At 39.1% G+C, this 27,988-nt stretch overlaps 3 protein-coding genes across 4 annotated transcripts; 1 reads left to right on the forward strand and 2 right to left on the reverse strand.

Annotated features, from left to right (window-relative positions):
• Nucleotides 1-6,250: 6,250 nt before the first annotated feature.
• On the forward strand, nucleotides 6,251-7,842 carry LOC306759169 (regulator of G-protein signaling 5-like; the record flags this gene model as incomplete). Its single annotated transcript, XM_079244703.1, has 5 exons — nucleotides 6,251-6,345; nucleotides 6,461-6,550; nucleotides 6,939-7,000; nucleotides 7,234-7,400; nucleotides 7,512-7,842. The coding sequence occupies 5 exons, from the start codon at nucleotides 6,251-6,253 to the stop codon at nucleotides 7,704-7,706; spliced, it is 609 nt and encodes a 202-aa protein (XP_079100829.1). The 3' UTR covers nucleotides 7,707-7,842.
• A 5,527-nt stretch (nucleotides 7,843-13,369) lies between these two features.
• uchl5 (ubiquitin carboxyl-terminal hydrolase L5) lies at nucleotides 13,370-23,978 on the reverse strand. The gene is made up of 11 exons (XM_079244836.1): nucleotides 23,828-23,978; nucleotides 23,335-23,398; nucleotides 23,156-23,261; nucleotides 17,443-17,568; nucleotides 17,118-17,179; nucleotides 16,375-16,505; nucleotides 15,678-15,741; nucleotides 15,499-15,601; nucleotides 14,470-14,583; nucleotides 14,217-14,315; nucleotides 13,370-13,726 (listed from the first exon to the last, which is right to left on the reverse strand). The coding sequence occupies exons 1-11, from the start codon at nucleotides 23,901-23,903 to the stop codon at nucleotides 13,682-13,684; spliced, it is 990 nt and encodes a 329-aa protein (XP_079100962.1). The 5' UTR covers nucleotides 23,904-23,978; the 3' UTR covers nucleotides 13,370-13,681.
• A 486-nt stretch (nucleotides 23,979-24,464) lies between these two features.
• Nucleotides 24,465-27,262, reverse strand: glrx2 (glutaredoxin 2). Of its 2 annotated transcripts, none has more exons than XM_079245284.1 (4): nucleotides 27,197-27,262; nucleotides 25,684-25,750; nucleotides 25,282-25,458; nucleotides 24,465-25,081 (listed from the first exon to the last, which is right to left on the reverse strand). In XM_079245284.1, the coding sequence occupies exons 2-4, from the start codon at nucleotides 25,747-25,749 to the stop codon at nucleotides 24,917-24,919; spliced, it is 408 nt and encodes a 135-aa protein (XP_079101410.1). In that variant the 5' UTR covers nucleotide 25,750; nucleotides 27,197-27,262; the 3' UTR covers nucleotides 24,465-24,916. The 2 variants fall into 2 exon arrangements, with proteins under 2 accessions (XP_079101410.1, XP_079101411.1); XM_079245285.1 differs by lacking the exon at nucleotides 27,197-27,262 and adding an exon at nucleotides 27,170-27,194.
• Between the last annotated feature and the right edge of the window lie 726 nt (nucleotides 27,263-27,988).

Raw genomic sequence — 27,988 nt, forward strand, 5'->3', positions numbered from 1 at the left:
AGAATGGAATAATGAGAGACTTCCTGTTGATGTTGACCTGAGCAGACTCTGACAGGGGTGTGAAGAAGATTGCAGCATTGGGAGAATTCCCACAGATTTTCCCTGGGTTATTGCAAAGTACAGAGCATGAACATGAAACTCCGGACAGCAGGCAGCCCTGAGTAACGGCGGCTACGTGTAGCAAGAAAATCCACACTGAAGAGGTATTGAGCTGTTGTTGTAGTGTTCCCACACCTCCATCTTTCAGTCTGCTCATATCAAACTCATCAACTGGAGTCATGTAGGCTGACAACTGCCACCAGTTAGCGTACTTATGTGTCATTTGGTGCACTGCTCTGAATGTTCGTTATCTTTTCAAGTCCTGACTTGTCTCGATGTAGACAGAAAACTCAAGAATCAGTATGAAGGTAATAAAGTCCGGTTCTGTACACCACCTGATAGGATCGAGGGAGTTTATTGGCAGTAGAGATTGGGTGTAAAATCCAATCCACCTGTTTTAAAATGTCCATATTGTTCATGTTTATTCTCACGGTGAATCTTGTCTGAACAGCACAAACCAGCTTCATCTTAAACTTCCTTCCAGCTGAGAGGATTTTATGAGGGATTCCTCTGGTTTTACCCTTCACCCTCTTCCTCATGGAATAGCAGGCAGCCTTCCTCAGTCTCTCTCAGACAAAGCCATCAGGTGAACATCGATCTCAGACTCCGACAGAACCTTAAATCTAGGTTCCTGCAAAGTGATAACTCCCACCTCCAGCTCAGAGGGCTTACCTCTGGTAAATTACCAACCTCCTCTAATGTTGTTATTTCTCTTTACACCGTACAGATTCAATAAGTATATCTGGTGTGAGTTCTTCACTGTGCCCCCATCATGAATCCTCCAGCAACATTCATTACACACACACAATGCTTTGTCAACAATTAGGCTTACAATGGAGCTGCTGTGTGGGCTGCAAACGTACGGTTTAATAGCAAGAGTCAGCCTCAAGTCTTTAAACATGTCTTTCCATTTATTTTGCTATGATTACATCTCCGTTCAACCAATCTGCATGTCTCCACCTGTCTACAGTTCTTTCATATGTCATTCTGATGACTCAACAAGTTTAACACCGCTGATTTGGCCACTGACACATTCAATGAAAGGGAGGTAAAACAAAAGACACTAATCTACTGATATCCATGTGAGACACCACCTCTCTGAGACCCATCCTGATCAACGTTTTGGTCACTTTTCTGCTTCCTAACAGTTAAGGTCCGTCATGGTTAAAAATAGATTGTTAGGGTCTGAATCAGGATGGATGGTAGTGTTTCACAAGTGTAGCTATTTAAAGTTTGCCGTCATGTGATGTGCTTTTACCCCATAGCAAAGCAACCCGCATGTGACCATTTTAAAATATGTAAAACATGAACTGCAGCATTATTGTTGTGGAGATGTGAACAAACATTCCTACAAGATTGTCAGAGAGATAGGCCTCTGTGTCTGGACTGGATATCTTTAAAGATAGTTTAGCTTCCCAATCATGCAAGATACAATCAGAAATGTTCAGTTTGGATCAAGATCTAATCTAAGCAGGAAGTTAAATGGAAGTTAACAGATGGGCGCTACATAAAGGTCGCCGAGATTAACATTTAAAACTTAAGGGTCTCCGACTGGATGCCAAAATGGCCATTTTGGAGACCTCGCCTGAACTGATTGTACTAAACGTCTCTAATTGTGTTCTGCTTGACTTTATCAGATGGCCTTTTCAGAGATAATCTCATTTTGTGCTATTATTTCATCTAGATATTCATGTTCATCCTGGCATTGTTTATTTGTTTGTTCATCTTTTTAGGAAAACAAGACATTTTTCTCATATGTGCAATCTTTGCCATCTTTAATCATACTTTTGCAGTAACATACTAATATTTACACATTTTAACAGATTTCCTTTACGGTGATTCCAAAATGCTCATTTCATCAGATTTTTCACCACACTCTCATGTGCTCATCCTGATTTCTTTTCCTTGTCTTGGTGGAATCATAATAGTCCAGACTTTTGATTTGCAGAAGAGGATAACAGGATCAATCAGAAGATTTTGTCCCAGAAAACATGTATGTTTCTTCAATAACCAAGTTCCTCTTGGGAAACTGCAAACTCATTTAATTCATCAGGCAGTTCATTTAAATCTGAGTAGCAATAAACACTTAATATTAATTCAGTTGAAGTTATTTCCGCTTGTTCATCATCACTGTTTTTATTATTTTTATATTGTTTAAAAAAAGCCATTTTAAAAATAGTTTTGACTGAATAAAATCCTGACAACACTGCAGTTTCCTTCTGGGATTAAACATTTTTTATTCCATCTCATTTTCCAGCTACACTACCAGTCCAAAGTTTGGACACATTTTTCCTTTAAATCCAGTGGGAAAGTGTGTCCAAACTTTTGACTGGTAGTGTACCTTCTTTTGACATGAGGATGAGAGATTTTTTTAGTTACTTTGTTAAATGTTTGAGCAGAAACCAGATTCAGCTGTTCTGTAGGTTTTTTTATTTTTTATTACACACATCACATGCTTCTTAGCTGTAATTGCAAGTTACAGCGAGAATAGAAAGTCCATACCAGGGTAGTTAGACTACTCGCCACTGTTTTTCTTTCATTTCTTCTCACTGCCAAATTGTTTAGGTCTAAATGAAAGAAAAGTGGTTCTTTCTCTCTGCCTGGCTAACAGACATGTCCTTCCTGGACTGAAGCACATATTCTTTTAAAGCACACAGAGCTTCAGACTAAATTTAGACCCTTGTTCTTCGTGTTAACGGCTGTCTGTTAAAACAGAAAACCCCCTAATGCCATTAAGAGAGCTGTCTTGCTTCATATCTTCAACTTCCAAACATTGAAAAAAAAAGAACAAATGGTGCAAAGCAGTGCTGGGAATCACCTTCTGCACAAGGCTGTCTGGACAAAACTCCTGCATCAGTGGAAACTTGGCTCTGCTCTCCATCCACTGCTCAACACACACTCTGCACATCATAATAAACACATGAGGTGAGCACCATGTTTTCCCCCAGCAGTACTCTTAACTTCAACATCAGAGAGAGGGAGGCCATGTATAATCACAACATTGTGCTGCAGGTGACGCAGATGCATTATAGCATTGATAATGTAGAACAAAATGTGATCATTCTTTGTATATACTCATGCTGTTCCACAACAGAAATGCCCCTTTAGTGTTTCGGGAATATGATGTCATAGTTGGCACATGCTGCTAGTGGACTGGGATTTCACTGGACTTTTTCTGGTTGCTAAGTAAAGCAGCACTTGTGCTACCTCATTTCCACCCAGTTATAGCTTAACACTATATTTTCCTTAATGCAAGAGCATTGTCTTCAACAAAATGCCGTGCAGGCAACCTGTACCTGTTATGGTGAAACCTTTTTATGATCACCACTTTGAATGCAAACAACTAGCTAACAGAAGGTGGAGTTGGTTGTTAGCACAGCGGATGTGGTCTACTCATCAACTGTTTGATAAAACTGCAACTGCAGGTTTAGGTTAATAAATATTAGACATCAGAATCACCTGAGCACTTGCTATGTTTGTAAAATGCTCAAATTAAGGATATGGAGATGATATCTGCCATGTTGAGTTATTGATAGCGGTTTCATTAGTATTTATTTAAGAGTAATCGTTGACCCAGTTATACTTTATTTGTTCTCTAGAACAGCTCCTCATAAGAGAGGCAAAATGTAATCCCTGCATTGCCTGCAGTTTTAGGACCATTGTTTTTAATCTGTCAGTTTAATGAAATATAGAGTTGGGTCACATTAACCTGCAAAAAGCAGATTCTGTACATGGGGCTTATTATTAATATAAATGTGATGTTGTTACCATAACTTTGTGCAAACTGGTTTGGTAGAGTAAGAAAATAAACAGGCCATCTTCTTCTACCGTGGTGCCACATTATGTAACTATGGCAACCCCAAAATAACAACACAAACACTGTGAGGAGTATTCAGCTAGTAGTGGCTTGCAACTATACCTGCTAGATGTCCCCAGGTGCAACATACATTGAATGTTTAAGGTAGTACTTTGGTTGATGTGCAGATAAATCAACTTTTGTTTTGTTTTGTTTTGGTTTTTTTTGTTTGGTTTTTTTTATAATCATGAAGAATACAAAAAAGAGAAAGAAGACATGAAAAAAGGGAAAATTAGAGAAGTCGCCAGTCCTGTTCAGCCAAATCAGCTTTATCCTTAACATGTCTGCAGTAGATTGATAAAAAAGAAAGACACTCCATGGCCGTGATACACAGGCAATTCCAAAGAAAAGTCAGCACAAGGATTAAACAAATAGGTAAGAGACTCCCACCTTACTGCATAGACGATGAGGTTTCAGCTGCAAAAACGTTATTCAACTGCGCAACTTCTCATTTCTTGCACAGTCATGTTGGAAAACACATTCTGTGATCATGGAAAGTATGTTAATCTGTTTCAGAAGCGTCAAATTACTGACACTGAGGAAAGAAGACATCGAAAGAGATGCTGAAGTTACTAAAACTGGGTTAAAAACTCTTCGACATGTTATTAAAAACTGGGCGGATAGCAGGGAATCAGTGAGACTAATTTAAAACAAAAAAACAACTATAACTTGCTAGGTAGCAAAGATTGGCCTTTGGAATAATGGAAGACGGTCATGTGGTCTGATGAGTCCAGATTTATCTTGTTCCGGAGCTATAAGAGCATCAGGGTAAGAAAAACAGCCGATAAACTGGAGCAGCCATCATGCCTAGTGTCTAGTGCACAAGCCTGTGGGGGCATCTGGGGTTGCTGCGGTTGGAAAGATCTACTGTGTGTCCAAAGAACGAGGTTGGCTGGCATCCTGAACATTCCAAAAGAACAGGTTATTCCATCAATGTACTTTTTTTTTTTTACCCCAAGCATATCCCACAATGACAATGTCACCATTCATTCAGCTCTGATAGTAAAAAAGTGATGCAAGCAGCATGACACATTGTTTTCACCACAGAATCCAGACCTTACCTTACTGAGACTCTTTGGGTTCTGCAGAAGGCTTTTGCAGTGGTCTGACTCTTTCATTATCCCTACAAGAGCTTAAAAAATTATTGCATGTTATAAATATTGTGACATCGCAGAAGCTCATTGAAGTGATGCCACATTGAAAACTGCAGTAATCAAAGCTGAAGGTTGAAGTTGTAAGGTGTAATACTTCCATTTGACTAAATGTGACTGGATGGAAGATTTCAGACATGCAGCAGAGCTTGCCTTTTAATAACTTGACATGCATCAACCACTACATCCCCTAATTTTTCCTCATGTACACTGAGATGGCATTGATAACCTGACTTTGACAACATAATCCCGAGTTATTGTACTTTCTTATGTCGACTTTAATTAGATTAAAATCTTGAGTGTGCAGGAAGACTTCCACTAAATCTAAATGTAGAACCTCTTGCTATTAATAGTTGCTTAACTTAAGTGCCTTTGTCTTCAGTTTGTCCTCTAGATAGGTTTTATCAGATGAATGTGAAAAATGTCCTTACCTGTTCTCACATGTAGCTTTTAACACTCCCTAAACGATGACAGGAAATGACATCACTGTTTCGTACCAGCCTGTGATGTATCAGCATACCAGCATGACAACTGTCACGATCAATGTCTCATGCATCCACACCCTGCATTATTCATTTGGTAAACATGAACACAGCGGGTACAGTTTTGAGGATTCTAGAAAATGTCTTGTCTCATAGGAATATTTAATTCAATTCAATTCAACTTTATTTGTATAGTGCCACTTCACAACAGTGTTGTCACAGGGCACTTTACATACACGAATCAACATACACATCATAAGATCATATATTTACAGCATAACTGTTCTAGATAAACAAGAAAAATGATTCGTGTTGATCATTATTTTAAAATGCTGTCTTTATAATTATAGAAATGAAAGCAATTCTGTTTCTTTTTTCAAGAGGGAAACCTTGAACTATCCCACAACACAACTTTATTTTAGTAAACAAAAGAAAAAAGCAAAGGGGACTGAGTGTTTTATGTCTTGACCCTCTTAGAAATGGAAGCCCACAGGATATTCAGAGAGTGAATGTTTATGCAATCACAGCCTATCATTGCCTCAGGCCTCGGGAGTCATACCGGGCTGAGTCTGTGTTAACATAGCGTGAGCCAATCACGTCGAAGACGTGAGACTATAAAGCTGCCTGACGAGGCAAGAGGGAGAAGTAGCCGAGACAGAACCATGAGAGAGAACCTCACGAGTGTGTCATCAGCAGACATGGCTTTTACTGACTGCGTGCACCCTACTGACCTATCTGCAGATAAGAAGGGGATAAAGTAAGTTAACACAGCATTTGATGAGGATGTTCTTGGTCACAACGACCTTGTAAAAGAGCTGCATTTTGATTAAAAAAGGAAAGAAAGACGAGTGAACTCATGCTTCTTTTTATAGGAGGAAAAACTGGAGACACAGAATTCGATTTCTGCTGAAGACCAATTCCTCTCATTCAATACTGCATCTAATGAAAAATAGATCGTACAGGTAAGACCGGTTTACTTTACAGATCACAGAACTAATCTTTTTTTTTTTTTTATGGGGACTATCTACTTTGTACTCTAAGCTTGTGTATGTTCACTTTGCTTTTAAATACATTTGCATTTCTTTACTTATTATCTACATATGTGAGCTTTCTAACATGATTATATATAATGCAACAAACCACTCACTAAATTCTACATGAAAAGCATGTGACAGAATACTAATGGTAGAGGCCTACATGCATAATCAGCTACTTGCTTTTGCAGAGTACTACCAATATAGCAACACTTAACAGTGGTAATCAATGGAAAGAATTTACTCTGACCCTACTAAAGTAGTAGCTGCCTCAGCTACAATTATCTCTTACGAGAGCTACCTTCTCTACCCTCAGGCCAAGTGTTGATGACGTGAACCAATGGGCGCAGTCACTTGACAAACTACTCGGTCATAAATGTAAGTACCATTCATCCCTCCGCTGGAGCATTGTTACATAAAAAGCCTCCCAAAGGTCACATAGTAACTGGGAGATGAATAGAGGCAATTTATTGCCCTCAATAAAACATGGCTTATAATGGCTTTGCACCTACTTTACCTTCTATTAATGGGCAAGCAGCCAGTGAATGTCACCAGCCCTGCACTGACACACTTCTCCCTCTATCTTCTCCCCTCATCACACACACACGTAGATGGGAAAGCTGCCTTTCATATCTTTCTGAAGTCCGAGTTCTGTGAGGAGAACATTGAGTTTTGGACAGCCTGTGAGGATTTTCAGACCCTAACTGCGCACAAAGATATGGTATCCAAGGCCAACAGCATCTACGAGGAGTTCATTAAAAGTGAAGCTTCCAAGGAGGTAATGGAATTTCCTGTAATCACAAATGCATTTTCTTACAGCTGATTTTAATGACTTTGTCCTCCTGAATGAATGCCAAAAGGCTCATCCTGTGTGTTTCTTTGGTCACAGATTAACCTGGACTTTTTCACCAAAAACGCCATCGTCCAGTGTCTCCATGCACCCACGTCAACTAGCTTCGCAGAAGCTCAAAAGAAGGTCTACAGCCTGATGGAGAACAACTCATACCCCAGGTTTATCAACTCTGACCTGTACAAAGAACTATGTGCAGCTGCCAAGGGAGAGGGCAAGCATATAAAGTCCTAGTCAAACCAAACACCCACTCCTGAAGTCATTTGTTTACCGTTGTGCCTGTGAAGTGACAGCAGATGATGTTCATGCCTGGCACTGGCTCGGGATAATAGACACAAATGCAAATTCTGAGTATAAACAGTAGCGCTGAGGGTGGAGAATACAAAAGGTGAAGCCATTTTTAGCTCATCCTGCTGAGTGACTGCAATAAGGAAGCTGGGCTGAGGAGGCTGGACGCTGTATAAAGCTGCAGAAAGAGCACAGGACTAACGCAGCACTTTCATCAGAGTTGTTATCTGCACTGTCACAATGACATTAGTTGATGTTGTTGCGTTTTGTAACGATGCATTTGGGAGAAAGTGACGTTATAGTTCTTCTGCATTGAAATCTGAGAGGTTAAGAGTGTGCACCTCCCATGAAACCGACGTTGCTGCCAGAATGTATTTTCTGTGATTGAAGCCACTGGAAGACTTTGGAAAGAGACATGCAGCTCCCATGTAACCTTTTTTTTTTATTATTTGCTTGTTGTTTTTGCACCAATTTACACACAAAATCTAATTTATATGACAATATCCACAGTTTCCACTGACTGCTCCTTTTTGTCTGAAATGACTGTGATAATGTAAAGTACTGTAAATATTTTACTACTGCATTACATGTTTGATGTGTATTTAAGCTTTGAGCAGCTGGACTGCTTGTGAAATAAAATGTGTTCTCAAAGCCAAACTTCTCTGATGTTTATTTAAATGTCACCAAAATATTTCAACACAAAGTTCCACAGAAAAGACTTAAAATAGACTCATTCTGGTCATCTGATGACATAAAGTGCTGTATATGCTCTGCTTTTGGTACTGCTGCTTCCAGAATCTCCTGTTTCAGATAAACTGCAGCAACTCCACTGTGTCACCAGCTGTCATTTTGAATGCAGCGCGTTCCAGATTTTGCATCTAAAAACAAAACAGATGAAAATCTGAAAGTGAGCATGAACAATAGACAAGATAGAATCATAAAGATAAATGCAACGGACTGCTGAGGATGAACAAAGCTGACGCACGTCATACTTTCATAAAAACGTCCTACGTGTTCACTTTCATGGCAACGTGCCTCCTCTTTTTCAGAATGTAAGATTCCCCATTTAAAGTGCTGCGTTCTGGCAGTAACCACGGCAACCAGGTTTAAAGTGCAGCACAGGAGATAACGCCCTGAGTGACAGCCGGGGGTGTCTGCACACGCAGATGCTGTGAACTCCCAGCGTGGACGCTGACAAGAGGAAGGTCAGACGGATGTTGCTTCTGCTCTTTGCTCAGACCGCCGCCCTGCTGTCACGGTGCGACAGAATCACTTCTTTCTCCGCTCTGCTGGCCTGCAAGTTTGACTAGTACATTAATAATCTGAGCACAAATAAGACACACCTATATTTGAAGTAGCCATGATGGGATAATTACTAAAAACAAAAGCCACAACATGTTACAGTTAGCTGCAAAATTAGCGCTTTACAATCAACTAGCTGCAACACTCCACAATGAACCCAACACGAGTTAAAAGAAGCAGCGCAACTTCTGTTAAAGTTTTGTGTCTACTTGTGCAGTGTTGTTGCTTTTGTATTGGTGTGACCCTTCAGGGCTACTGTTGATAATAGTTATCCAGGTGTGTGCATGGAGATAGTAAAGATCTTAAAAGTCCTCCATCCCACCTCTGGCAGCGTACTGTCCTAAAGCGTTGTCTAAAGGCCTTTCGTCCATCTTCCGAGTCATAAACATTCTTAATCTGGTCCGTTTCTGGGTTCCATGTGTATCAACGCAGCATTTGTTTACCTGTGTACATATTGTTTTAATTATTGACCAATCAATGAGCTGGATTTTCCAAACCAAAGCGAGGTGGAAGTTTTTTCAGACTCTGCTGCCCAGTTGAATCGAGCCCATCGGACTATCCTGAATGCACAAGTCATGGTCAAGATGAAAACTAATTCACCGTCTCACTCAGGATTTTTGTGGTTTCATTTGGAAAAATTAAAGCCAGTTTAATATTTATTCTTTCCTCCTTTCACCAATCCTAAAATAATTGATCTTCCACAGGTTTTCTCTTCTTTGACAAGGTCGATCCATGTGCAGCTGCTGGTTTTTGGATCTATTGTTACATGTTTAAAATCAAAATTACGCATAAAACCCTGGCAAGCAACCTTTTTTCCTTCCTGTGCATGTTCTCACAGACATCTTCTGTAGTCAGTAATACGGCTGCTCTCAATTGTTCTCCATGGACCCACTGCTTCATTCATTCAGGTAAAGCAAAGTAAAAAATACTGAAGGAATCATATTTAGCAAGTTAGATATGTTTTCCCCAGTACAGACACTCCTTATAGTTACACTGTTGTAAGTCTGATTCCTACTCTCTTCCAGCCTGGAGGTGTTATTAGATAAAATCTGCATCATGTTGTGTTGTGCATTGTTCACTACCTGCTAGTTGTATCAAACTAATAAAACTTCAGACTACTTTGAACTTTTTAACAACTATGAAAATTTTAGCATTTAGCAGCAAACAGTATTTGCTGGTTTAGATTTTATATTTTAATACTTTTAGGTTTCGGACAGCTTGTTACATAAATTTAGCCATTCCAGGCAAACTTGAATTCATTTTTAAAAAATATGCTGTTAATAGTGTGGTTACTCTTAATCGTTTCATTGCCCAAATGCTAAAGCCCAAAGAGATTTCCCATGCATCTGAGTCCAATAATGAGCTGTACAAATAAAGAGTTTGTCAGCCCCTCGTGCAGACTTGACCTGCATAAGTTCTGTTATGCAGCAGTCTGGCTATTTTTTTGTTTGAGGCATCTGTGTCCTCATCCGTCTACTGCGCCACTTCGTTTTGTCATCCCATCCAAATGTAAAGATAACAACAACAATGTACGCACCCGCTGATCATTTGTAGGTTTAATGATAAGAGAAATGCAGTGTGGCAGTAAAGGTATTCAGGAACACACAGCAGAACTGGAACACTGTCATTGTAATGACGTTTTGTTTGCTCGTCCACGTGGCATGACAGACAGGAAGATAAAACAGACACACAGTCTTCTCTGAGCTGGTAGTAAAACCTGTGGAGGTTTCATTTGTTGCCATGCGCCATCTTGGCAACCGACTTCTAGGATCATGTCCAAGGAGTACTCGAGGTGCGTATGTAAACACTGGATCCAAAATTAGAAACAGGCCACGTCTTGCTCTGGTCGGCAGACTGCAGATGCGTCAGGCCTTTAAATGTACACTGTGTTCAAGTGCAGCACATAGGTCAGCTAAGTATGGCTTCTCTGTATGTTTCCGTCCAGACGCTCAACAAATCAGAGCCACTGCTGCAGACGCAAACACATCCAAAACATCAGCATACTTCTGTGGGAATCCATCCAAATAAGAACCTTTTGGATGCTTTTCAGACTATTTTAACCGTTCCAGCTCTCGGTTACTTTGTGTGTATTGTACTGATCTGCGTCATTTTTCCTAACATGTAGAACGTAAAACAGATTTTCTGTAGGTACATTTTGCACCTAAATGAGCTGGACCATTGTTTAAAGTGCACTAAAATGCACGCATGAAAAAAAATTATAAATGCCACATGGATGCTTGGTAGAGGTCAAACCTGGGGAACAGTATTAGAAAGACACATAATTATAACATTGCGTTTCAGTGTTTCGTGAACCCTGCAAGAAAGAATTATTTCAACAAATTTCTGGTATTTTTTTTACAACATCTGCCCAACTGCATTATGTAATTATGAAGAGGCCATTGGGGCTGCCAAGATTAGTTAGACAGAGGATGTAATGAAACCCAAGAATGAATCAAAGCTACACTAGAGGGTTGGGACGTAACAGAAAATGAAAAATGCTAAACACAGCTAAATCTGGAACCACTTTAATAATTTTTTACTAATTTAAAAGTAAAGTAGCTCACAACTCCAGACTGCGCCGATGTGTGAAGTCATCACAAACCCTGATAATAGGGATAGTGTTGAAATGTGGGCTGAACCCATCTGGACTGAATTCTTGCATGTTTATTGGTCAGAATATAATCATTCTAACAGAAACAATGCAGCTGGATTGAATCAAGATTTCCTTTCACCCTCCAGCTTCTGTGTCAACACCATTCATGTCGATGCAGTGCCATAACCTTCTCCACTCCTGCTATTCCTACACAGAGTACATGCATGCATGCATGCAAAAAAAGGTCTTTCTAACATGCACACTAAAGCTGTGAGCAGTGTTATGTAAAGAGGGATGACTGACAATCAGTGGAAATCATTTCTTATTTGTTAGCTGAAGTTACTGAAAATTAGAGGAGCTGAAACACTAAAGGAATGATTGCCAGCTTGAGACATCTTGTCCGCTGCAACACAACTGATTCAAGTAATGGCTTGTGAAGAGGCTGGTGCAGACGTTAACGGAAGGCCATTTCATTTGAACCAGATTTCATTCAGCAGAGAAACACTAAAGGAAACTGGCTGAGGAGATCTGGTGGAGTTGGTACAGATTCTAGTCTACATTCATGTGGCTGATGCTTTTAGCCAAGGCGACTTACATGTGAGAAGATAACCATGGCATTTAACCTAACGCGCATGCCTTGTGTGTGGGAGAACATACAAACTCCACACACAAAAGGCCACTGCTGAAACTTCCCCCTCAGCTGGAGCTCAAACCAGCGACCTTTTCAATGTGCTAACCACTACGCCACCATGCACTGACACCTGTGTTAAAGGTACGGTGTGAAAGTATTGACATTCAGTGGCAAACATGGACGAAGAACTCTAACAGTAGTTAACGGATGGTGCTGAAATTCTTCCAGACATTATTTATTTTTATCTGAGTGGATCCAACGGCCACAGGTTGCTCACTGACTGCTCTGCAGGTACCCACCTAAATATTGTTTACAGACTTCTGTGCCTTTCAAGGTGTTCAAAAAAATTCATTCCAAAAGTTGTACTAACAAAGCTGCTAATGCAGCATTAAAGAGCATGGCTTTCTCTTCACATACTTTTTGTCCATTCAGACACCATAGTAAACAAGCCTGCACACAGAGCCATGGCAAGCAGATATAAACACCAGCAGAAGCAAGTTTTTCATTATTTTTTTCTGTCATTGACCTTAAATTTGTTGCACTGATAGCTTGCTTTATTTCAGCTCATCAATGTAACCAAGTGTTTACATAATCTTTGATTTTTTTTTATATTTATTCCATCAGCACAATCTTTTTAAAGCCATATCTAAAAATAATTATATATCTATTGATAAATCTGCAGAGGTAAATAGCATATTCCATGCCGTTTATTTTACTTGATATTTTCTTGAATAAAATCTGCTTTTTCTAAACTTTTACTGGCTCCATGACCTGAACCTCCTAAACGACTTACTTTCTGAATAATTGCCAAGTTGAACACAACCAAAAACTTTGACACTAATTTGAATATATGAAATTTATTCTACAAGTACTGTTGAATGATATATACTGTACTATAACTTTCCTGGATCCTGAGATTCTCTGCCATGACACAACAGCAGCAGCAGATGGTGGCAAAGATCCTCCACCAACGCTGCATAAACAGCACCAACAGGGAAATATCTGCAAACATGGTTTGGAAATGCGGCATTTGCTTTGGAAGGGTCTTCATAAAAACAAAGAGCTCACAAACATCTACACTTTTATTATGAAAATAAGACAGAACAATTTGAGCACATCCTTCCTTCATTCATTCATGCTTTACAGCTGATGACCAAACATGGAGACGACATGGTGGTCTCTGCGTTGGAGCTGCAGAGCAGCTCTTCATGTCTTGATGGTTCAGAGGAAGCCACAGTGGGAGCATTGCAGGCCGTCCATGGTTGTTCATGTGAATATAACAGGTGGTGGACGGGTATCTGCAGCTCCCGGGTGAGAGAGAGAGAGAGAGAGACCGTGGGGCTCTGGTTGCATGCTTGTGTGTTATCAGAGGCTTCTCTGGTAAGTGGGTGTTGTTCACTTGGCTTCCTGCGCTTTTTTGGCGCTTTGCTTCTCCTTCGCCTGGTGACAAATCCACATTTATATTTGTATTAACATATACAGATGACCATAATATTACATTTATCATGTCTCATTATGTGGATAAAGCAAAAAAAAAGGTACATGTGAAGCAGATTAAGCAGACTTCTCACTATTTGGATAACGGTGAAAACTCTGCTCTCTAGTGGACAAACTAGAAACTGACGCTGTGGTTCGTTTCAATGAGCAGCATTTTTTCCCTCCGTTTAAAAGGAATACCATTATCACATGTGTTAATTATTCTGTTTTTAACAGAAACCTCTCACTTCAGGGAAGAAAAAAATAATTATCTCCTTCACAGCCCTTGAAACAACCTGTTGGTGGCACCCAAATAGCTCATTACTTTATTATGCATGCTCAGCGGAGGAAGGAGGATGTTTCGAAATGTCAAGGTGCTTTTATTCTCACGCAGACGTGAATTCATAGTAAATAAGGCTGAGGGAAGCTGCAGGAAAAAGGGGGAAAAATATACCTTCTCCACCAAAGGTATTAACTGCTGGTATTCTGCCAGCGTCTTCAGTAGCTCCATGATGAAAGGAAGGTAGTTGTGCTTTCGTCGAATATTTTCAATCTGCAAGAACACACAGTTCCAACAAACTGGGTGAGACTAATATGGTTTTAACACATTAAAAAAATAGGACACAAAATAGTGCAGTAAAGAAATGCATGAAAATGCTGCAAGACTTTACAACTGCAACAAAAACGCTTCTGTGGAGGTCTCCCACCTTATATCTTTTAAGTTTCTGGTTTTCCTCCTCAATGAGGAGCTGGTACTTGGCGATCTCTGACTGGATGGAGCTAAGAAATGTGCTGTTCTGATCTGTGTCCATTGGCTCATCCTGAAAACAGAGGGAAAAAAAAGAAAAGACCCCCCTTTACAAAGACTCACTCATTGCAAAGGGCAAAAGAAATTTGTACTCTGACACGAGACGGTTTAAGGTGTGACGATTAAAACCATAAAGCTCACATAAAACAACTTGTTTAAATGATGCTTTTAACCAAATCTAACATATATTAATTTAATCACCTATTAAAACATTATAAAGCCGTTGCATTAAATATGTTTTAACAGGCAAACATCAATTCAATTAAATTCAACTTTATTTATATAGCGTCAAATCAAGGCAATGCCATCTCAAGACGCTTTGCAGACGGGCAAACGTCATTATGTACCCTTAGTTATTTCATTTTTTATGTATCTACACCGGGGGGCTCCAGCTGCAGCCCTCCAGGGTCACAATCCTGCAGGTTTTTTATGTAACCCTACTCCAGGATATCTAACTCAAATTAATAAATCATTATGAGGAACTTTATAGGCTGTTGAACCCATTTGATTTGAGTCAGGCAAGTTGAAGCTGGGACACAATGAAAACATGCAGGACGGCGGCCATACAGGACAGACTTAGGACTCGCCTGATCTACACATTCACTCATCTAAAAACTTTTCTTTTGCTGACATCTAGTGGTTTAAAGTTCCAGTTTGCTGCAGTAATGCAAATGTGTATTCAAGATGTAATCAACATTCATGACAAAATCACTGGAAATTACTAATTAGAGGAGTTATCATTTGATTTTTCTGTTCTCGCTTTCATGAACTACTTCCCAACATGATATTCACCTTAAGACTCCTATACTTCTGAAACCTTTTAAACTTTGAAGATGATGCTGAACACATAAAATCAAATCAAATCCATTGCAGCTGAATGAGTACAAAGTTTTATTTGCCACATCAGTGCTGAATGCATGCTACAAACCTCAGTGAGCTGAGTCTGGAGCTCTGCGATTTTCCTCTCGTATATCATCTTTCTGTCCGACACGATGGCCATCAGGTTGAATCGGATCTCTCCTTCGCTGTACCTGATGAGGGAACAAGTAACCGTTTAGTCTTATATCAACCTAAAACTCTAATAGAGCATTTATTTATAACATTTACTTTTGTATTCTCTTTTCAATTACTGGACGGACAGCGCTGATCCAGTCTTCCTGGCTGCATGCACCTGGTGACAAACAGAAATAAAGCGTAATGGGCTCAACACACGAGACGAGACAAACAGCAGCAGGGTCGTGCATCGTGCTCTCAGATCACATGTCTCTAAGGAATTTTATTGGTTCTGATATTGGAAGGACAGAAATATTGCTCCTAACTACTACAACACGATGATGAACGTCATCATTTGATGGCAGACCCGGAAAAATTCAAGGTCTACTCGATCAGTCAATGGAGTCCTCGCTAATTGGCTGTACTTCCATGTGACAGCGACAAAAGGCGAACCTTTTCCAATGTTCAAGCCATGTGTGCAAGTCTACGTGAATGAGGACAAAGTTTCACACGCACAAATGTTGCCAGTTGCTTGGATGGAGGAGAGTAAAGATATTCGCCTCATTACGCAAGTTCCATAGGACACGAACAAGCAAAATGCTCCTCGTGTGAAAAGCTCTTAATGAACACATGTGAAGTAAACAAAAAAAATTCCTGAAATGTATATTACATACATACATCATATTAAAACGTTGAAGACTCATCAGCCATGTACGTTAATATTTTGTACTGCAACTTTGAAGCAAAATAAAAAAAAAAACAAAAAACAAACAAAAAAACAACAACAAAAAAACAGCATTTTTCAGCTCACCCAAGTCAATTGGTCCCTCCCGAAGTCCATCCAGCTCATACAGTCTGCCATTTACCGGAACGTAGCTCACAAAGTGGAAGGCGTCCTCATCTTTTGCAGAAGACTTTGCGTCAAACTCAAACATTTGCTGCCTACAAGACAAAAATTACAATACACTGAAAAAATAATCATGCAAATTATTAAAATGCTACTGAAGGTATAGACGTAGGAAGTCCATAGCGCCAGAGAAAATCACAACAAATGGAAACTAACTTAATGTAAGAAATGTTTAATGCCTCTGTGTGTCTAAAAATTTTGCAAAATGTTTTTCTTCTCCCGTTTTTTCTTTATTCTAAAAGGTGGCAGCGCGGACTTCACCGTGTTTCTCCCGGTGGTTGGCTCAGACATCCAGCATGTCTTGCAGAGTTCCAGTGTTTGTAGTGCATTATCGCTCTTCTAACTACTAGTTCAGTGTATCGTTCTTCTAAAGTACAAGTAACTTCTGCTTCTATGTTTCTGCTGTATTGTCGCACATCTACAAGGAGCATCCAAGACAGTGCCGAGTCTATCTAATCTGCTTTTCACAGAGGACACGAATGCTGTGCATCATCTGGAACAGCATCACATCGCTACCTTAGAAAATAGAAATAAGGACTATTTGTGTATTATGTGTGTTATATACTATTTATTACAATTCAGAAAGTTGTTACACAGTCAACCAAACCAAACCTCTCCAGCTGGAAGTGATATGAGCAGAAACTTACCTGGCAAAGCTGTTGTGAACTTGTCGGATCACTTCAGAGTTGCTGAGAGCCAAACCCTTCATCTAAACAGAAAATAAGCATAATCAGACTGCTGCCTGTGGAAGTCTTAGAAATGCATTTGTGGGGGAAAAAGTGCAGAAGGCCTCTCATTTAATCCTTTTCTGGTCACAGGTTCTGTGCCGAAATAGCTTTTCAAGAACATTCCACAATTTCTGAATAGCTTTAGTCTAAATTAGATATAGAAAAGAGCACAAAGACGCTTTTATCTCATTTGAGTTTCCATAAAAAAGTGCAACATTATGAACCAAAAATACCACAAACGTACAGCTGCGTCAAAACTCTGTGAAAACTCTCTGAACTCTGTCAGCGTGTCTCCAAGCAACATGTCAGAATGCGAGCAGTTGAGAAGGACGCTGACTATCGCCTGGGTGGCGCACGCATTGTTGATAACCTGAAAAAAAGAAACCACAGAATGGTAAATTGTTAAATGGACAGACAGAAAAAAATCATTCTATTTCTGCACTTATAGATCTATGAGCAGTAAGGCTGCAACGATTAGTCTAAAAAGTCAACAATTAAAATTAATTGATGCAAAATTTCATAGTTGATGCATTGTGTTATAAACGCCCGTAGTGGCTTTGTTAATCAAACACTGCGCCAGACAATTTAACGCCATTTACCAACCATGGTGTATGCTGTGGTTAGTAAATGAGCTGTGGTTGTCATTTTGTGCAGCGTCTGCGTTCTTTACCAACGAAGAAAAAATACAAACTGATGGCGGTGCAACTTGAACAGTCAGAATGACAACAGGATCAGGCCTTATATTTCCAAAGTTTGGGAATATTTCACCCTAAAAGTGGCAAAACAGATGAAGTGTAGTCTGCCACACAGTTGGCACAATTTAGAACAAATTCCACAAAAAATAACATCTTTAATTCAATCATTTAAGTGCAACAAAGCATTGTAGAAGTGTTTAGTTTCCCTGACAGTGCAAACATTATATGTAACCACTTTGAAGACCTAAAAACAAGCAGCCTACCACTCAGCTAACGTAATTCTACAAGACGGCAGCAGCACACAACAGCATCACTAAAATGTAACACCTCTCATTCGGTCAGTTAGAAATGGTTACAGTTAATCCCAACGTATCTGATTTTCCCACCAACTAGCCTACCTAGCCTAGGGTTTTAGCCTGTTGGTTGACGGATCATGCAAGGCATATTCATTGTTTGGTAACATATAATTCCACAGCACGAATAGATAAAATTTATTTGTAACATTGAAAGAGTCAAATGAATTTATTCATTTTGTATGCATGTGCTGTGGTGTGGAAGTCCATATTTTCCATAAATTCTATAGCCTCATTATCTGTTTTTATTTTGCCATTTTTAAATTCAAAGCAAAGTCGAGTGGATGACTCTGTCCTACAGAAATGCGTCTGCACACCTCAAATAGCCAGAGTCCTCACTGATAGGGTTCTTAACATGCTGGTGTACGATATGAGGCCATTGTCAATGGTTGAAGGTAAGGGCTTCAAGGAAATGGTCAAGACATTCAATCCAGACGATGTTTAGCCTTCTTTTACAAAGCTCATGGAGGAAAAATATGAGAAGTGTTGGTCTGATAAAAGATGCTCTAAAATCATCAAATGGAAAGACTGCCCTGACAGCCGATGCCTGGACCAGCTGTCAGGCATACCTGGGCATTACTACGGAGGCCCAGGTATGCCTGGGCCTCCGTAGGCGTACCTGGGCATTACTTGTCACTATTTAAATAACTTAGAGCTAAAAAACACATATCTGACCACAACGCCACTTGAGGAACGGCACACTGCCTCCAACACAGCCAACTGGACTGAGGAAGCTTTAGAGAAATTTGAAATTCCTCCCTCCAAAATTGTAGGCATTGTGCATGACAATGCCCCCAATATTGTGCTGGCTGCAAACATCTTAGATGCATGGGTGGCTGTCTGTCCGTTGTCCAGGACACGCTGTACAACTGGTGGTTAATCATGCACTGAAACAAACTCCGATCAATAAAGTATTAGGAGCAGCCAAATCTCTTCAAACGAAGTGAACTGGTCTCAAACCAATGGAGGACCAAACAGAACCAGATGGGGACTTCAGAGAACAAATGAATCTAGAATATCTCTACCAGATGGAACAGCACTTATTATATGATCACCCGCCTACTGGAGCAGAGATAGCCTCTGACTGCAGCCATGTCTGACCCAACAGTAACCCAGAGAGGTAAACAATACCGGATCAGTGAACCCTCTTAGAGGAACTGGCAAAATCTCTTGAGGCTGAAGTTATTTGAGTGGTGAAAAAGTATGTGACCTTCTCTTCCTTCCCTCCTCTGTTCAGAGGACTGTTAAAGTCGACTAACACTGCCTATGATGCTGCCCCAGTGCAGGATTTCCAGACTGCTGCTTCTACAGAGATGAACCAACACTGGTCCAAAGTTGTCACAGTCTCAGATTATTATCCAAGCAAGCAAATCATTGCACAGGACCCAAAGTTTCCAGAGCAGAGGTTCAGTGTGCAGAATAGAGTACAAGCTCTAGCCCTTCAGAATACCTTTGTGAGGAGGAACCAGCCTGGTAGAGGGGAGGTCACACCATCAGACAAGGAGCATGCCACAGCCTCAGCTGGCAAAAAAACACAGTTCAGGTTCAACCCTAGATGCACTTCTTGAATGTGATTCAGACATTGATGGTGAGACTCAGCAATAGGAATCAAACAACCAACAAATCACTAATGAGGTATGTTTTTGTTTGTTTTATCAGTGAACTCTGGATAAAATTAAACATCTTTTAAGCCCAGGCTTTTGCATCTTTTCTCTCTTCAAAGGTGTTGATTTACTTCGGTGAGCACCCCATCTCAAAGAAATAGTGTCCCCTGTCCTGGTGGAAGTTCAACGAGAGCAAGTACCCAACATTGCCAGATTTAGCCCAATCATTCCAATGCATTACAAGCTACCTCCACATCCTATGAGCGCCTCTTTTCTGTTGCTGGGAACATAGTGCTCAAGACGAGCGCTAGCCTCGACTCAGAACATGGAGATATGCTGACCTTCTTGAACTGCAATGCAGATAATATTTAAGTAGCAGTCCAGCACTTCAACAAATCTGTTCTGTTTTCACAAGGCTTTATTTGAACTGTTTGATTGTGAAACCTGGCCAATAAGGCAGCTTGTTTTGTTTACTAAATAGGCTTTTGCACTTTATTTTGTATCTGGAAAATATTTTTTATGCTTTCCTTTTTGTCCAATTGTTTGGGTGTAATTGACGTATGAATTTCTATACTTCAAAAAGTTTATTAAATATTAAGCCTATTTGAAGTTGACCATGTGACTGCAAGACATGACCAGAAGGCAGGTTAATAGTTTCTCATGCTCGACCAGAGTTTCCTTTGCTTTTTTTTTTAAAGGTAAATTCTGTATAGTGTGGATATGACACTATAGCTAAGTTTGAATTTTTCAAAATAAATGAGGAGTAAGATGTTCAGCTTAATTTGTTATTCAAATGCTTCAGGAGTCATTCTTTTAACTTACTAAAGGACATTATGCAGTGACTGACTGTTAATCAGGGTGACATTTATATGATGCAAATGACGAGATGGGGGTAAAACATACTGGAGCTATAAAAAAAAGCTCCATCAACTGGAAGCAGAGATGGTGGGTGTGAAAAATAATCGTGACTAATTAAAAACAAGATAATTTACAGATCAGTGAACTATTAAAATAATCGTTAGTTGCAGCCCTAATGAGCAGACACAGCACATGCACTGCCTGAGTCATCGGTTCCCACAACCCAAATTCCAGAGAAGTTTGGATGCGGTGTACAAGACGTCGTGCAAAAACTTACAAACCTCTCAAAATCAAGTACGCTTAGAACGTACTTATACACTTGATAGTAAGGACTTGACAAATCTGACTTGGGAGTACAAACTTCCAAGGAAGGAAGGACGTAAGTACAACCACGGGTTTTGAAATGGCAGCAGATTTCATGTCAACTACAGAAACTACTACAGAAAAACTTGCATCTGCAGGAAAAAACTGTACAAAAATTGTACAAAACTATCTAAAACGTGCCTAGCAGAGTGCAACTGCGGCTGGTATGTTCTAACTGAAGGTGAAGAGGAATCTCCAAAACTGAGGAGGTGGATGCAGTACGACACAATTAAGAAAGTAGAGAGAAAGAGTGCAAGCTATTCTAATTTTCTACAGATTTTGTAGCAGCTGTGATGAAGACACTATTGTCTATAACTGACTAAAGCTCAGATTATCTGGGGAAAAAATAACAAAAAACGGAATTTAAAGTAATGGGCTTTCTCCTCGGCCATCTTTTTGTTTGTACCACGCTGCATTCTGGGATAGTAAGCTGTCTTTTCAGGATTAATGGTGTCTTTTCAGATGTGCAAGTTGCCAGTTCCACAGACACCAATAACCCCCCATTCTATCAGAAATACTTTTCAGCCGAGTGCTGAAATCCAGACAGTCCTCTTGGCTAAAAGAGGAGGAGGACCATGTGGCTTTCCCCTCTAGGCTCATGACAGAAGAAAGAATTCTTATTCTCACAACAGAACAGTTTTCCACTTTGCCTCAGTCCATTTTTAAGATGCCTTATGTAACTCTCTGACCTTAAAACTTGTTTGATGACACAGTGACATCCATCATGTGCATTTCTGGAGCCGCTGCTGCCTGAGGCTAAGAACTCGCACGATGCAACATTTTCATCCAGGATGCTGCGTGACACTGCAACAGAGCTTTGCTTTGCTTCACACACTAGAAAATGGACACACACTGGTTGTTTTGAACGCACACCGTCGAGTAATTCAGCAAAGAGATGCAAGAAAATTATAAAAAGGAAAGACAGAAAACTAGTCATTGTCACTGGAAAGAGCTCACAGGTCAAGTAGGATGCAGTATTAGCTATAGACTGGGAAAACAGCAAAAGTTCTGTCGTGTTTCTTTAAATAAAGTATGGTTCAGAGAAAGCCATGACATTATTGGATTATACGATGTATTTTTACCAAGACAGAAGTTGAACCAGAATTTACAGATGGTATGGTTAGCAGTGTTCAGAAACTGAACCCATGCTGGGATTTTCATTACTAAATCAAAACTTTTTTGATACTATATTGCCTGAAGGTTTGAGCAGTGTTCTTTGTGTACAGCAAAGTACTCAGTTCCACTGAATTTCTTAATGATACTATAATGATGAAAGAGTCCAAATCTTTGCAATAATCAGTCAAAAGTATATTTCAGCACATTGCTTCACAGACTGTGCTTATCTAAGGTGCCTTTTTATATACAATATTTATATTATATACATACATATCATAATATATTATTGACCAGTAGATTTTTTTAAACCATTTTATAACAATTGGACACTAAATAGCATTTATATTAAGGGTGGGAAAATCGAATCAAAAAATCAAAAATTGGGATTTGTTTTTGCTTTACAATTTTAAAATATTTTTTTAAACAAAACATAGATTTTTTTCTAATCAATTATAATTTTCTTTTTCATTTTGATTGTTTTATTGATCTTTGTACTTCTTATTTACTTCCTTTATTAGGGTCCGAGTCGTACGAAGTATGGCAGGGCCTTATTGTTATTGTAATTTTACTTCTTTTTGCTTCTTGGCATTATAGCAGCAGAATGATGTTCTGGCTACTGTCTTGTTTTTTTTTCCTATTTGAAATAAAAAAAAATTAAAAAGATGAGCAAAAAAAGATTTTTCCATTCATTTTTTCTTTTTAATCTACAAAAATCAGAAATATCGAAGAATTGTGAGAATCGCAATTTAAATTGAATCGGCACCCAAAAAATCGGAATCGAATCGAGAGAAAAGCATATCATCTCAGCCCTAATTCATATAGGAAAGTGAATAACATGCATAAACTAAGAGGCAAACAAGTTGTCTTTTTTGTTTGTCTTTTTGGCATTTTTACGTGTACAAGACTTGTTCATCCATATTTAGTGTCCCAGAATGACTTGTTCAGACATAAATCAATGTTTACTTCACCTGTTTGGCAAAAAAGATCTCATCAAGTCGTGAATCCTGGACAATAGATCCTGCAGGCTCTTCCCCAGGTTGCCATTTGAACAAGAAAATCAACCCGTGAACTGGTCTGGAACAGAATAGACTTTTGAGGTTTGCATTCAGATGCAAACAAAACAATCAAATAATTTGCATCAACCTACTTCAAGTTTTCAAAGTTCTCCGGCTCCATACTCCAAATCTCTTCGACCTGGGCTCCTTTGCAGCCTGACAGAAACAAACATTGCATCAGTCAGTAAAAAGTTGTAAATGTTTACATAGCGAGCCCCTACACTGGGGCATTTTAGCTACCTGTTTTTGCAGGTATGACAACAAATCAAAACAAATGCCAAAATTCAAAACTGTTTCACGCGCCGTTGTTTTCGACGCTGAGTAATGCTAGCATTTTAGCTTGCTCTGCTAAACGAACTAAGGATGGGGGTATTTTAATGCAATATTTTAAATAAATGAACATTTATATATCGGCTGAATATTCATAGGCTGTGATAACTGCATTTTTTGCATGAAAGAAAATTCAGCAAAGGGTAATTTGGGTAGTGACTGTTAGCTTCCCGGTAGCTTAGCTTAGCTAGCTATCCTGTCGCATAGCCACGTTACCTTGAATGAACCGCCAGCGTTACCCTACGAAACACTCACCAAAACCTTTTATAAGCTCCGTGAACACTCCGGGGTCACTCTCCATTAGACACCACTCTCCTGCGCTTCCAGACATTCTTCAAAATGTTCGTAATTCAACCTCCTACACGCAAATATTTCAGATGATAGTAGCTTAGCAATGTACCTTCCAGTGAAGCTAATTAAGTTTTGTGACCTCACTACGATGCAGTGCAATGTGGCTGGGTGGGTGCGCTTGTTTTGATGACTGACCCACACCGTAGGTGGTTGCAAATACTTGATACAACTACCTACATCTTAGTATTTGCCGTTATTTAGCTGAATGTGTGATGGTGTTTTTTATGGGGAATCTTGAGTAGGTAAATGATCATTCTAAATGGGGCTTTTAAATAAATTTAGCGGAACATCCACCCCTCTGCAAAGACTGTTTTGACATTTGAAGCGCTACCACAGGAATGTGGACGTATACTGCAAACATGATCACAACCTTTTAACAGGCTTTTCATTCATTCATTCATTTTCGTTTATGGAAAATGGGCAAACTTTCGATCTACAAAAAACATAGGCTGTTTAATGAGTATTATTCTTTGGCAAACTAAATTCCTTTGAAATCTTAAATATAGTCTACAATAACAGAAAATACTTTGATAAACAAAAGGAAAATATACTATTTATTCACATGAATTATATGCAAACATTCATTGATAGCAGCACAAAAAAGTATTTGCATTGTGTAAATTTAAGTTTTCTTCCATGTAAAATTGATCCAAATAAAAACCACTAATATGTGAAAATACTGATGTGCACATTTAAAATACGCATGACATGTTAGCAAATTCACGACTTTCTTAAAGTCCAATAAAACAACCATGAATTAAATTTTAAAGGTTCACAGGTGTTGTTAAAATATTGATTTATAATAATAATGATGACAACAATAATAATAATATACATCCCCATAGCAAAATATTTGCAAAATAGACATCAAGTCCCGACTGAATTTTGATACAGAAAGGACACAGATTTGTTCAGGTAATGTACAACATGTAGCGTGAGACCTACCAAATCTTTAATAAATACAGGATTGAAAAAAACTACAAGAACGGTTAGTCATTTAGCAGATTCAAAGTGTCCACTGCCTGAGCCATCTGCACTGAATTCAGCACAGCATGGGGTGCACTGCTGAATGAGAGGCAACAACTTCCCCTGTTGATGGAGCTGTTTGGTATCCGAGCCTCCCCCGATGCAGTTCCCATTGATGAAGACTCTAGGTACCTTCACAAACAAATTATAATTACTGCTTCACCTTATTAATTGGAGAATGTAAACATGTGTAACGTACAAGATTTATTTTACCATTTGTGAAAAGAGTGAGTGAACATGATTGAAACAGAGATACAGTGATACTTAGCCAAAAAAAGAGTGGAACAGTGACATCTAGAGTGTGGGCTTGGCCTCTAATGTGAGGTTCTTACCGTTCTGGCACCAGTCATCCGAGCTAAGGCTTCTTGTAGTCTCCTCCCATCGTTGTGCTCGTCCAGTTCGATCACCTTGTAGTTTGCACCAATTTCATTGAACACATTTTTGGCCATTTTACAGTATGGGCAGGTGGTCTTGGAAAATATCACAACACAGTTCTGTGAAATCACCTCCTAAAAAATTGAAAAAAACAATTGATAGAAGAAACAAAAAGATTATGTAATTTTGTTAATATTTATCTGTCAGGATATATTTAAAAAAAATATAAAAAGAAAAAGCTAATCTGGAGATGTGAGAAAAAACACAATTCATCTACTTGTTTATAGAAGGACCGACTGCACACTGCTACAGCAACAGTCACAAGACAGCAGGAGGTAGATTTGTTAACATCTACTTACCTGAACAAACTGTACACATGCTGTGCTGGAGAGACCCCCGGCAGTAGCGGACGTAAAATTTCCCATTCTGCAAAAAAAGAAAAGTGCAAATCATAAGTATATGCAGTATTTTAGAGGAGTTGCTCTTGTTTTTCACATTAGTGCCCTGGAGTCTAACATACACTGACACACACATTTAGCACAGGTCCAAGCAATAACCTTGGAAAGGAGAAGATACTATAGGAGGGAAGGACTTGAAGGCAAAAAATTAGCAGAAAAATGTCCAACTCAACAGTGACTGCTGCTCCGAGTATACCCATGTTTACAGTTATAACGACGAAGTGAAACCATGTATCCAGTAAGGCCGCTTTCCTTAAAGCCCTGTCTTCAACTGCAGTGAGGTTTATGTGGTGGGTAATCCAGGATTAGGTTTGCTCCTCAAAGTATTGTCGACACACTAACCTCCAGAAGGAGCTGTCAACACAAAATTGGTTCAACACCAAATTCTGTGATCCATGACATTTTGTGATCTGCTTAGGACTGTGAGGACTCCCTTAGGAACCCCGTCCCCCCCTCTCTCTCACAAACTTCAAGCATTCATATTGATAGCGGCTGTCAAACACAGCAACATTTATAAGCCATTTCTATTAGAAAACCTTACAGATTATTCTGCAAAATTATTATACAATCATCAAATATCGACAGCTATGTGTTTCATAAACAGACCAATCTGTGATTATTTACTATTCATGTATTATATTTGGGCAAAGAAGTAAATAATAATAATAATAATAATAATATAAATATTAATGTGACCACATCTAAATGGAATGAACCAGCAGTATGTTAGAAATCTATCAAACTATGGCATCAATATGATACAAGATTTATACAACGTGTTTACAACCAAAGTCCTTATACAGTTGGGTCAGAAATTACTTGGGTTACCAAATGTGTTAAAACACCTCACCACGAGAAAAAAAAGAAAAAGAAAACGTCGCTTCCAAAGCTAATCTTGTAGTAAATTACGTATATAGATAATATAAGCTACAGTAACAGTCTACGAATTTAAGCTTAGCTAAGGTCGTCAATTACAAATACGTATTTTAACGAGTAATTTTCTCATTTAGAATTACATTGTGATTAATTACTGACATATATAGCAGGCATGTGGCAACGATTGGACACTGCTTTTCAGATTACTTGCTAACGTTAGCAGTATGTTTGAAAGGTGTTAAATAATTTATTTATTAATCTATAATGGTGTGTGAATATTATAAGAATTAGCAGGTATTTTATTTAACTTAACCAAATAATGACCTTCGACAGCCGGTCCATGCCATGCTACGAAGACACCCTGCTCCGATAAACATGGTGAAAAAGGAAAACAACGGCACTAAATAATTAGGATTTTGTCCTGGATGAAACATGCAGTTAGTGTACATGCAGTTCTGTCGCAACGCAGCACCCTATCGACAGCAACACGCTTGCTTTAGCCGGTTTTTACCACTGATTATCTCTGAACAATGCCCACCTTATGTGACCAACCAATGTTGCTTCCTCCTGGCGCTGCTTCTTCTTCTTTGCTGGTAAGCAGACAAGCTTCGTGCTCACTACCGCCACCAATGGGAAAGGAGTCTTAAAGTTGTAGTACGCCTGAATGAACTACAAAGAAAGAAACGCGTCAGAAGAAATAATAGGCGTAAGTTTATTTATCTTTTGCAGTATTTCCTGTTTAATATACATGGATGGGGCATGTAAAAACTGCTCTATAATGCAGTGTGTCCTACCCGAAGTCATAGTTGTAACACTGGAGCAGTAAGGCTTGCACTAATGTCATAATAATGGAAGCCCACACCTTCTTATGATTATGTATGTAAAGCAGGTCGAATGGCATGTATTATGTCCAGATACTGTGTTTAAAGGGTCATTCTTACTGATATAATTGATTATTTTTGAAGGACCTATGTACTGAGCCTTTTTGAAGATTTTGTAGTGTTGACAACATTTATGTGTGGGTTGATGTGCACATCCATGTTTTGTGTCTGGGCATTGCATTAATTGTAAAGTGAGTGTCAGTAATAGGAGTGGCCACCAGTATAAAGCTGCAGTGGAAGCTCCATTTGTGAGATTTCATTTAGCAGCTAAGGGCCTGATGTTCGCTCGTATAGTATTGTTTTAGCTCCTGAAGACTTTTTGTTGTTTGTTATTTTGTTCAGGTTTTTTAACAATTCTTCTACTGAATTATGCTCTTTTCTGCAAAAGCACTTGTCACTTTACTGATGAGAAAATAAAGGTAAGCACAAGTCCAAAAAGATGATCTTTC

This window comes from Telmatherina bonti (genome assembly GCF_933228915.1).
Source record: "Telmatherina bonti genome assembly, chromosome: 8".
Classification (NCBI taxonomy): Eukaryota; Metazoa; Chordata; class Actinopteri; order Atheriniformes; family Telmatherinidae; genus Telmatherina; species Telmatherina bonti.

Excerpts from the sequence above, each read along its gene's own strand:
- glrx2 (XM_079245284.1), bottom strand. The coding sequence starts at position 25,749 with ATGGGAAATTTTACGTCCGCTACTGCCGGGGGTCTCTCCAGCACAGCA. Across the intron at positions 25,459-25,683 it reads CATGTGTACAGTTTGTTCAG|GAGGTGATTTCACAGAACTG; the intron begins GTAAGTAGATGT and ends TCAATTTTTTAG. Across the intron at positions 25,082-25,281 it reads GGATGACTGGTGCCAGAACG|GTACCTAGAGTCTTCATCAA; the intron begins GTAAGAACCTCA and ends TTGTTTGTGAAG.
- uchl5 (XM_079244836.1), bottom strand. The coding sequence starts at position 23,903 with ATGTCTGGAAGCGCAGGAGAGTGGTGTCTAATGGAGAGTGACCCCGGA. Across the intron at positions 23,399-23,827 it reads GGAGCTTATAAAAGGTTTTG|GCTGCAAAGGAGCCCAGGTC; the intron begins GTGAGTGTTTCG and ends TGTTTCTGTCAG. Across the intron at positions 16,506-17,117 it reads GTTCACAACAGCTTTGCCAG|GCAGCAAATGTTTGAGTTTG; the intron begins GTAAGTTTCTGC and ends TTTGTCTTGTAG.